The 12,820-nt window shown below is 28.5% G+C and overlaps 1 protein-coding gene across 1 annotated transcript; it reads left to right on the forward strand.

Moving 5' to 3' along the window:
• Positions 1 to 9,594: 9,594 nt before the first annotated feature.
• LOC108482016 (adenine/guanine permease AZG2-like) lies at positions 9,595 to 11,556 on the forward strand. The gene has a single exon (XM_017785123.2). The coding sequence runs from the start codon at positions 9,758 to 9,760 to the stop codon at positions 11,363 to 11,365; it is 1,608 nt and encodes a 535-aa protein (XP_017640612.1). The 5' UTR covers positions 9,595 to 9,757; the 3' UTR covers positions 11,366 to 11,556.
• The last annotated feature ends 1,264 nt before the right edge of the window (positions 11,557 to 12,820 follow it).

A 12,820-nucleotide genomic window follows, 5' to 3' on the forward strand; every position in this document is an offset into this window, starting at 1 on the left:
TATAAACTATGTTACTGGTGACCTAACTATGTTTTTTTTTTTTCCATTTTGATTATTCAATTATTTATTTTTATTTATTTTTATCGAGCTATTTTTATTTTTTAGTGATAAAAATTAAATAATTAAATAATTATTTTGTAATTTTTTATAGGGATGACCAATTAAAAAAAACCTGTATTCGGGTCACCTCTACTTTACTTTTTTTTTTTTTTTTAGAGCTCATGGTAACAAAATTAGGCAAAAGACAAAAGAGTATAAAAGGTATAACCAATTGAGCATTTATGAAAAAAAACTCAATTAGCCCTTTTATTAACAGCATTAATGTAGCTTACGAAGCTCCCACATGACATGTTCTGTGGGCAACTTGTTGCCCTTACATACTAGCATATATTTAAAGATAAAAAAATCTAAAAAATGAATATTGTAAAATGAATTATTAAAATAGTAAATAATTATAAAAATATTAAAATTTATAATATACGAAAAATCATAAAATTTGTTGTTTTACATGTCTAAATTAAATTTAAACAATTATTTATCTCGATTTATTTTGAATATAAATTTTAAATATTATAAAATATTTAAAAGTAATCAAATATAAATAATTATTAAAATATAAAATATATCGAATAAAATTTAAAATTTAATCTTAATATTTTTATTATTTAAATATTTAAATTTATTATTTTTGTAAAAATGGACATTAATACATTTATACAATCATATTTAAAAATAAAGTGTTATAAACTTAGGTCACGTACATTATTAAAAGTAAATTGTTATTAACTTTTAAGTATAAATATTAAAATTTTAAAATTTCATCAAAATATAAATACACCACATACAAGTTATAAATTTATGAGGGCACCATATTTTCAGAAAATTAGCTTCTAGGAAGTTTGTATCTGAAACTCATAATTAATAAACAACAAATTAAATTTTTAAATGTTAGATTTAGGGCTATGATTTTAATACTTTTTATGTGCTACTTTTTAATTATCATCATTTTCCTTTTCTAAAATTTTTAAATTTTTAATAATTATTTATAATCTTTGTTTTACCATTTTTATTATTTATTTCTAATTTTTAAAATATTTTTATATTGAGAATTTATGACCAAAATAAACCTAAACATGTAAAAACAGTAATCTTTATAACTTTTAGAATTTTTATAAACTTTTTAATTTTTTATTTAATAATCGTCTTGATAATTGTTATTTCCTTATTGAACATATTTTTATTTTTTTAGCTCTAGTTTTTCAAGCATTTTGATACAACAAAAGTATATTAAAATTCTCTATTTAAATTTGTAAAATTATTTATAAGTCCTTAAAATTATTTCTAAAGTGTTGGATAAAATAAACTTTTAAAAGCCTTAATTTAACTTAATTTTTAATAAGTTTTTAACGTTCAAAGAACTTCTACCAATACTTAGGTGGACAAATATCAGTAGAACTCAAGATGAAAAGACCTTTAAAAGGCTACAGAATTCTACCAGTAGAACTCCTAGTTCTACTGATACAAGTCCACTTCTATCGATACAACGAAGCTGCAGACTGCAGTAATACTAATTTTTATGTCTACAACGACTCTATTTTGTTTCTAACGGCTACAAACGACCACAAAGTTGTTAGAATACTTAAATACAAGGTCAAGGCTCCTCATTAATATATAGAAACAGGTGCCTATATTCCAAAAACTCAAATTTTCAATCTTTTACTAAATATTTCTTGTACACACTTGTGGGTTAAGTCTTTTATCATTCTTTCAAGTGTTATAACTTTGTGTGAGAGTGCTTAATTGTTGATTATCTACCTTATAGAGGTATCATCTTATTCATTATTATTTTCTCTCATTTGTGAGGTGTTACTTAAAGTTTTGGGTACAAAACTTTAAGGGGAAGTGGTTCTATCTTACCTTTGAAAAAATATGAATTTGTAAGGTTAAACATTGTCCTTGAAGGTTCAAATCTAGTGGATTTGGAAAATCCTTAGTTGAGGAAAGTTAAGGTAGTGGAAGTAGGCAATTGTGACCGAACCACTACAAATACTTGAGCCAATTTATTTTTTTCATTTCTCAAAAACATTTTAATACACCAATTCACTCCACTCTTGGTGTATTTCAATCTCAATAATTGGTATCAAAGCTAGAACCCTGGAGATGATTTACCACCAAGAAAGAAGATCCTCAAGATATCCAAGATAGAAGCTATAAGTCAAGAAATTTGCTTCATGGCATTGGAACAAAATTCCACCATATTAGGAGAAGGGCATTCCACTATGATGCCTCATTTATTCAATGGCACCAACTACTCATATTGGAGAACAAAAAAGAAAGCTATTCATCTAAGCTAACGACTATGAAGTTTGGAAGATAATTACAAATGGGTCATATCTTCCAATAAAAAGGGTCGAAGATGTTATTATCCCAACGAAATAGAGTGAATGGGATGATAATGATATCAAGAAGGTGCAATTAAATGCAAAAGTTATATATGCTCTATTTAGTGTTATTGGTCTAAATAAGTATAATAGAGTCTCCTTGTATGACGATGCAAAAGAAATACGAGATAAGCTTGTAATCACTTATGAAAAGACAAGTAGAGTTAAAGGTACTTTTGAATAAGTTGAGGGCAAACTACTGTATTAACCCTAAAGAATTTAAGGGTTAATTTTGGTCAACTTAATGTAAAAACAATGGATGGCTTGCCCATCTTTCGGGCCAAACCTTAGACTTTTTCTGCTCTTCAATTTCGTTGATGCGTTAAAATCATCGTAACACACTTCACTTTATTTCATGTTATTTATCTTCTTTCAATTGCTTTTGGTCAATAACTCAATATACCCCTCAAGAAAGGATTTCTCCATAATCTAAACTTTATTCGGTTTATACTTTCCTATATATATCACGATCTTTATGATTGATTTCAGAGTACACGATTTTCATTTTTTTCTTAAATAATTTTCTAAAGTCTCTTGATGCTGCAGATTAGTCAAAAAATTTATAAAAATTTACTTGTATTTCTAAATAATTTTTAAAAGTTTTCAAGGTGCCATTGATTGAAATATAAATTTTATTTTGTTCTCAAATGATTTTCTAATCTTTAGTGAATTAAATATTTTTCAAAAATATAAATTTCATTTCTTTCTAAAAGATTTTCTTAAAGATTTTGGGTGCAAAATATAATATTCTACTGAATTTGAAATTTTTCAAAAAGAAAAACCATGTGATCATTATTGATTAAGGCTTTCTTTGGATTCATATCGTGCACAGTGCGTTGAAAATTTTGTGTTGAAAAATCAATTTCACTACACCACAATGCGTTAGGATGCTGTTTGGAATAAATTGCAGTGCACAAACGTGCTGCACTGGATATGAAAATTTTGATTGGTGCTAAAGCTCCAGTCAACCCATTGAGGGCAATAGGTAATTTTAAAAGACAAAAATATCTATGCTTTTATTTATTATTTTTAAATTGATTAAAATATTTTATCAAATATTTATTATTTTACTATTTTATCATTTTATTTAATAAATAATTTAAATTGATTATATAATTTATTAAAATATTTATAATAAAATATTAGAAGATAAATTTTAATATTTTATTAAATGAATTTATAAATTCACATATTTTAATAATTTTAGAAAAGTAAAATAATTTAAAAACTTCTATTATATATCAATTCTAACCTGATGTCCTTAGTCATTTTTTATTCTCACCTCACCGTTACAGCTGCGTTTGAATCTAAACACACACACCACCATTGTTTCTAATCTCACTGCTACAGTATCTAATCTCACCGCTACAGTAACTAATCTCACCACCACCGGTGTGTTTACCTCCGATAACCTCATCGGGTGTAAACACACCGCCCATCCAAGATTTTGATAAAGTTTATTAATAAATTCAAGGGATATATATCATATTTACATACAAACTTTAAACAATCCAATGTTGTGAAAAGAAAGGTCTATAAAAGAAGTTTATTAATGAATTCAATAAAAAAAATTTCCCCATTTATGTTGCCAAGCTATTTTATTTTAAACAATTCAGATTTTCAATCTTTTAACCTAAAAGGTTCTTGTTCCTTTGAGCTCAGGGGAAGCTTTTTATTTTTATTTTTTATTTTTGGTAATTTCTCCTTGTTTTCGAAAAGTAAAAAATTCGTTAAAATTTAAATGTTTAGTGTTTTTTTTTAAATGTGTTTTAAGAAATAAAATTTTCATTTTAAATATGATATTATGAAGTAAAATGTACATTTAAATAATGTTCAAATTCGTTAATATTATGATATTTTAGAAAGAATATAAAAATAATTTATTATAACTCATTATTAATATTTGATATATTAAATATGAATTTTAAATATTTTAAGTAATTAATATTAATTATTTGTAAAATTTAATTTGAATATATAAATTATATTTTCAATATTAAAATATAACAAATACAAATTTATATATATTGTTATATATTTGAAATTTCAATAGAAAAAAAATTATATACCCGCTAATACTTAGATCAGACATGATAGTGGTATTGGATAGTTCACCTTACTTATGGGTAAGGCAAAGAGCTGCTACATGTGGTGGTTGGAGAATAATGGTCGTTAGATGTAGTAGGATATGTATTTGGATAGAGAGAGAGAGAGTCGAGGTCTCTTTTCATGGACGAGCTGAGAGGTTATGTATCATTAGCCCTAATCTTGAGGTATCATGGGTCATTTTTTTATTGGTGGGTTTGAAGCAAGTTGGTCAAGTGGTCATCACCCTAAACCTAGGTAGGATGACGATTGAAAATATTGTCAATCACTTCAAATGAGACATGATTTGTTGGTGCCAAAGGTGACAGTTAAAACACGCGAGACCCACATGATGTTGTGGTTGATGAGTGGTTGCAAGGAGTTATCCTCAAGAACCTTTAAGAGGAGTAGCTCTAAAGAGTGAGTTCCTAAAAGGTGTGTCTAAGGGGTAATAGTATAACAATATCCAATATAAATATTATATAAAATACATTAGATTATAAATAAGGGTTAAACATGTCATTTGACTCCAAAATGTTTTTTTAAGCATAAAATTTAAAAAATATTTCTACGATTGAATTCAAAAGCACTTTCAAAAAAAATTTATTTACTATTTTTATAATTACAAAATTACTTTTTAACTCTAAAACAATAAACAATGAAAAACAAAGCTTTGTAGAATTTTCTATTTATAGTTCTATAGAGATTTAAACACATACTTGTGAAATGTTTTTGTAAGACAAAATCATAAAACTTTATGTCAAAATAAACATTTCACTGTGATGAATCTCAAATATAACAATCCTAATATCATGGGTGAATGTATTTGGTGCTAATTAGCACATTTATTATTAAATAAAATAATTTAGTTTTGTACTAATAAAAATAATTAAAGAAAGTTAAATTTTAAAAGAGTCAACATTTATTGTTTAAAAATGTTATTTATTGCTTAACAAAATTATATTTTAGAAGTTTTTTCATTATTTTCAGATAAAATATTTTGTTTGAGTGAACTGTAAATGAAAAAACAATTTTCATGTAATTTTTATGTTAATTTTATTCTAATTCGACTTTATTTGATTATATTTAATAGTACAATAGTAGAAGAGCTAATTTGATCCAACCTCTATAACAGAAGGACTTCTTAGATACTTTCACCTAATGTATAATGTTACAAACTTCATACACACGATGTTTTTAGTGTTGCTTTCATTGGTGGCAAAAACTTCCTTATTTCACATAAAAAAATTTTAATATTCGATAATTATATTAAATCTCAATTAAATTTAAAATTAAACTAGGTCAAACCCTTAAATGAGCGGCAAAACTTACACAACTCGTATTTTCTCCATTCAATGTAACTCAAACCCATGATCTTAGGAGGCATGAATCTTCTTGCTACTTAACAAACAAGTGTTTGTTTTATTTATATTTATTAAATAATAACATATTTATAGACCATAAACTAGACATGCTAATTAGTATAAATTTTATTTTAAATATAAACATTGTTGGCTTATGATAATTATAAAATTGTTAAAATAAAAGCATTGTTAGTATAAAGTAAGTTTATCTTTTCCGAAGAAAATTTAAAACTAATTGTATATAATTTTTCAAAACATTAATTGGGGTATTTTTATGTCTATAAATAATTCATATTTAAAATTAATAGTTATCCTTTTAATAAAATATTTTCTCTCAAATTTTAATCTATTTTCTTTCCTAAAGAATGAAATGTACCTGCACTTACTGGTATAAATAACGATTAATATACTCACGAATTTTGGAAGAAATGAGGGAGGGAAAGCATGAACAAAGTTGTAAGTAAAGCCTCAAAAGAAGAGCCCATTTGTTGGATGTTGACAGTGGGTGGCACTGCCATTCCCTTCTTTTCACAACCCTTTTCTTAAGTTTCAGTAACCCCAATATCTAAAATTATTCCGACTTTTCTTTTCCCTTTTCTTTCCAGCTTATTACTTTTTAGGGTTTTAGCTATCCTTTGAGTCTCTTAAAAGAAGAACCCACTCCACTTCTAAACACAATATTATACATACATCACTCCTCAGTCCTCACGCATGCAGCATTTAAACTTTTCATGATCTCTATATCCTCCTCCTTTTTCTTTAAACTTATCATACTAGAAATGATAATGGAATGTTTAAGGTTTTATTTCTTATTTTATTCCATCATTTTTTTTTGCCTATTCGTCATTCTATTTATACAACATTAATTCAATTAAAAATTATTAAAATATTCTTTATACATAAAATCGATTATGAATTTATAGCGCAATAAATTTTGAATATTCATTCAATTTTATCATTTCAGTATTCTTTAGTATTTATATAAAACACATTGTAGACATACTGTAATATAATATATTTTCTTGAACGAAATACATACATAATATATTATATCCAAATCAATTTGAGTAAACTAAATGCATATTGAGATAGTGTATGAATAATAAACAAATTTAGAAAATAAATAAATTAATCGAATTGAGGTTGATATTAGTGTTAGAATCGAAAAACTCGATGTAAATTTAAAACTATAAATCATGATTTGTAATGTTAAAACATTAAGAACAAAATTATATGCGGAAGTGTACTTGAATTTATTGTTGAAAATTGCCCAAAAGTTTTGATCTTTTAAAAAATAGTTTTTTTCTCTTTGTATAACTTTGTGATGAGGATGTAAAAGAAATACGAGAGATATTGGGAACCACTACCTCTTTTAAATAATTGATTATTAAATCAATTTTGGGTATTTATAATTTGGCCCTCATCAAATTATAAATACTACTTATGGTATCAACACATTATTTCCATGACACTTTAATACCTATGATACTTATAACATAATTGATCATGACTTAATTTTATATCACACCTTATAATAACATAATACATACAATAATTGAACAATTAATATATAAAAATATGGGATATTGCACCAATAAGCATTATCAAATGTAAAAGGAAAGGAGTATATTATAATTGAAGTGGGATTAATATAAAATTCTACAATAGTATTGGCATATATTTTTCTTAAAGAATGTTCCTAGCCAATCAATTCTCTTATTTCTCAACGAATCTTTTTCGTATAAGGATGAAGACTATCAAAGTTATAATAAATTATTATCATTGATATTATTACTACCTCAATTTTATCTTTAATCATTACCACCATGATATGGAAAATTAAAACATATAAACTAACAAATAACACAATTTCATTTCACATCTCAATATTTTTCTCTTATAATCTATACTATCAAATAATCAAAATTTTAAAACAAAACCATGTATTAAAATATTTATATAGGTAACTTAATTTATTTATAAATAATAAAAAATTCATTTCCTAGTTCATAAAATTCTTAAATCTTAATCTTTCCTCCACACAACCAAAATCTAATTAACAATTCCTTTTCCATTTTATTACTTTATCAACAATTTAAAACAAAACCATTGCTTAAATATTTCCATATTATTTTATTATATCTATACTATTATTTAAGTTAAAATAAAGTTGTAATAAATCAATTAGACATCAATTTAGTCAAAAATTATAAAATAATTAATTTTTTATATTATATATTAAAAGGGTTATATAAGTAATTTAATTTATTCTAAAGATAAAAATTAAAAATCACTTTTTAATCATTTGAACTTGGGTACATAAAAGATATAATATCTAATTAATTTTTTTTACATATTTATTATTTTTTAAAAAATCATTGCTTAAATACTTTTCATATTTTTGGGTGCAATAAATACTTTTATATTATTCATTATTATATATTATAATAAAATTATTTGCTGAATTTGGTATTACTAGTTAAGTTGGCACAAATTCAATTAGAGAAATTATTTAAGTCTACTTTATAAGACTTTAACTACTATCACTCCATAAAAATCAAGATATTAAATTACTTTTATGTTTTATTATTTTAATTTTTTATATTTTCTTAACTAAATTTAATTTATAATACCAACTTAATTAAGGTTTATAATAATATTATTAAGAGAAAATATTTGGTACAATTTATTAGTTAAGTTTTAGACCCTACAAGTAGGGTTAACGGTGGAAAAGTGTCCTCTAAAAGTATAGTAAAATATTATTAAAAAAAGACACATGACAATTGGTTAAAATTGCTTGTGAAATAAAATAAAAAGTACTTCATCAAGATACCAAATACTAACTTTATCGTTAATAGGAACCCTAAGCATTAATAATACAAAGACATGGTACATAGTTAAATGATAAATAAATCACTAAAACTAATGCACAAATATCATGTCTATATAATAACATTAAAAAGAGAAGAACAAATTGATAGTAACTATAACACTAAAATAATTCAGAAATAAATCATAGATGCATCAATTTGATTAAATTGTTGAAATTTACATCCTAACCTTGCTATTATTAAATTAAACTGACGATGAACACCAATTAATAAAGAAAAAACTATCAAAAACTCCAAGAGACCCATCGCATCTGTGATGCACAAAACGCCAAGTTTCAGATAACCTATTCTTCTCATCACCATTTCGAATCTATCACCATACTATAACCTATCATGATAGAGTCCTTCAAGAACAATTCTTAATAGATTTGGCGACACTCTTATATTAGTAAATTTCACATATATATTAGAGCATGACCAAAAATTAAAATTAAAATGAACAAAATCACATGTGGACTGAAATTAAGAATAAAATAAAACTATAAAGAAAAAAATATTGAAAAAATCGTGACCAGCAAACAGCCCGCAATTCCACGTGGCCACCAATGAAACAAAAAATTAGTCATTTTTCAATTAAAAAAAATATACTGTGTTAAGATTTAAATATTATAAATATAAATTTAACAACATTATAACATAAAAATAATATGACATGCATGTTATCAAATTTTAATTTTTATTTGAAAGGCCAAATTTTTAATTGTTTTTAAATAATGAAAATCCAATAACGCGATGAATAATGCAAAAAACAGGAAGTAGCTTGCTCAACATTCCATATAAAGCTACCCCCACCATTTTTATTAAAATACTACCCCCCAAAAAAAGGTTCATGTAACGCTCATGAATGGACAACTCTGGTTTCCTGTAATGAATGACAAATGCCTTATAAAATCCAACAGGGATTCCTTTCCATTATTTTCTCATTAAATTACTCTCCAAAATCCATGTAAACCAACAGGGAGAAATACAAACATCAATGGGGATCGGGTTAATGGGACGACTGGCAAGTTCATGGCAGAAGATGGAAATGGCTGTCAATGATGCAGTTTCTAAGAGCATCGTTGGAAAGTATTTCAAGCTTGAAGCAAGGAAAACGTGTTTCACAACGGAACTACGAGCTGGAACTGCTACCTTTATGACCATGGCTTATATCATTGCAGTTAACGCCACCATCCTAGCGGATTCCGGTGGCACCTGCTCGCGGGCCGATTGCTCGGTTCCGGCGAACCAAACTGCCGCTTCACCAGATTGCATGTTCAAGCCTAATGCAGGTTATGAAAAATGTGTCTCGAAAACCAAGAGTGACCTTGTGGTGGCCACTGTTTTATCAGCCATGATCGGGTCGTTTGCAATGGGGATGTTGGCCAACTTACCTCTGGGTTTGGCTCCTGGTATGGGTCCTAACGCTTACTTGGCTTATAACTTAGTAGGGTACCATGGATCAGGATCCATGTCATATCAAACTGCATTAGCTGTAGTTTTAGTCGAAGCCTGTGCTTTCCTCGTAATTTCTGGTTTAGGGCTTCGATCAAAACTAGCCAGGCTCATACCTGACTCAGTCAGGCTCGCTTGTGCTACCGGAATCGGCCTTTTCATTGCATTGGTGGGATTACAGATCCACCAGGGTGTAGGCCTGATCGGGCCTGATCCCTCAACCTTGGTCACTATCACCGCCTGCACCACCACAGACCCTTTTACAGGCGCTTGTATTGGGGGCAAGATGAAGAGCCCCACATTTTGGTTAGCCATGGCAGGGTTTTTAATAACTTGTTATGGGTTAATGAAGGAAGTTAAAGGAAGTATGATCTATGGGATTCTGTTTATTACGTTAATTTCATGGATTAGAGGCACTGCATTTACATATTTCCCTGAAACCCCACTTGGCGACTCTAATTACAATTATTTCAAGAAAGTTGTTGATTTCCATAAGATCGAGTCCACCGCCGGGGCCATCAGTTTCAGCCACTTCAATTCCAGGGCGGTTTGGGTGGCTTTGGCAACGTTGTTATATGTTGATTTGCTTGCCACAACTGGTGTTCTATATACAATGGCCGAAATTGGTGGGTTTGTGGATGATAATGGGGGATTTGAAGGAGAATATTTAGCATACATAGTTGATTCAAGCTCCACTGTAGTCGGATCGGCGTTGGGAGTCTCTCCTGTCGCCACCTACGTAGAGTCATCAGCGGGGATGAAAGAAGGCGGTCAGACGGGATTAACGGCGGTAGTCATCGCAGCGTATTTCTTCTTTTCGTTATTTTTCACACCGTTGTTGACCAGTGTTCCACCATGGGCAGTTGGGCCTTCACTGGTAATGGTTGGGGTGATGATGATGAAAGTGGTGAAAGACATAAAATGGGGAGACGTGAAAGAAGCAGTGCCAGCGTTTGTGACAATGGTGTTAATGCCATTAACTTACTCAATATCCAATGGGATTATTGGTGGAGTTGGGGTTCATGTTGCTCTTAGTTTATATGATTTAGGGTTGAGGTTGATTAAATGGTTGAACCAGATGAGAAAAATGGTGCGCAATGGACAAAATCAAGTCTCGGTTGGGGCAGAATCCATGGTCGAAATCATTTGAAGTGTTTTTTTTTTCAATTATATATGGGGCAGAACATTTCTTGTAAAAAATGGATGGGGAAACTTTCAGTGATCCTATCATTTTTTCCAGGAAAATTGTTGTCACCGTATTTAAAATGCTAGCCAGTGATTTAATGTAATATATATTTTATCCATGGGAAAATTATGATATTCAGTTTCAGATGAGAAAAATATGGACAATGGACAAAATCAAAGTGTTGAATCATGAAATTAGAGAGTGATATTGAACCAAGAAAATGATACATCTGTTGGGAAGTACTGATAGCATAAAATCTTGAAAGTATAAGGTTTATTATACAAATTAGGGGCATAGTACCAGACCAATTTCCTAAATTATTTACGGAAATGGGTCACTAAAAAATTATTTATTAGAATGGTCCAAAATTAATAAAACGCTTGGACGTATTTTTAGGGGAAAACGCTTCTTTATCCCGTGTTAGCAAAAGTGCGCTGACGTGGACGCATTTTACCCCATGTTTTCCCCTAAGGATCACCTCCAACGGTCAATTAAAAATTTGACCGTTGGGCCTAACGGTCAAGAAAATTTTTTTAATAAAACCCCCCACCTATTTTTTTCACACAAAATTTCTTCTAAATTATAATTCTTCTAAATTTCTCTCTAAATTTCTCAAAAAATCTCTCAATGCTATTTAAAATTTTAATTTTTGTCTAAATTAGTATTTTTTTATAATTTCTAAGAAAGTTAATCGTGTTAGTAATGGCCCGTCAATTAATTCGTCTAGATGATAAACATATCTCCATCGGCCAAATGAAAATGGTAAGGGTTAATTTCAATTTTTTAATATTTTTCTTTCATTTTTTTAATTTAATTAATATTTTTTAATAATAGTCGGTAGATCGAGTGTTACAATGTTTTATTCGTAATATACTTGGTTCTCCATCACCGTTGATTGAAAATTACTTGAGGGAAATGGGTTTTCGGCATATGACCAGTATAGGTCAGGGATGCAAGTTAGACCCGAAACTCATCAGCGCGTTTGTGGAGAGGTGGAGACCTGAGACACACACATTTCATCTTTCATGTGGGAAGTATACCATCACTTTGGATGACATGCAATTACAATTAGGGTTATCGATGGATAGGTCCGTACTCACTGGGTCCGCTCAATTTGTTGATTGGGAAGCCATATGCTATGATCGTTTGGGTGCAATTTTGGATATTATTTATGGAGGTTAGATTGATATGGGTTGGTTACGAGACACATTCCTGGAGCTGGGAGATGATTCGACTTAAATAGAAAGAGTACGATATGCTCGGGTATACATTCTTCAGATCTTTTGAGGTTATCTGATGTCGAGCAAGTCACGAAACCTCGTACACCTGAGGTGGTTGCTAAAACTCATGGATTTTAGAGTAACTGGAGAACTTAGCTGGGGGTCTGTTGTGTTGTTGATATTGTACCGGGAGATGTGT

Source organism: Gossypium arboreum, chromosome 1 (assembly GCF_025698485.1).
Source record: "Gossypium arboreum isolate Shixiya-1 chromosome 1, ASM2569848v2, whole genome shotgun sequence".
NCBI classification, from domain to species: Eukaryota; Viridiplantae; Streptophyta; class Magnoliopsida; order Malvales; family Malvaceae; genus Gossypium; species Gossypium arboreum.

Bases quoted from the DNA above. Each gene is read 5' to 3' on its own strand.
- LOC108482016 (XM_017785123.2), top strand. From the start codon at position 9,758: ATGGGGATCGGGTTAATGGGACGACTGGCAAGTTCATGGCAGAAGATG.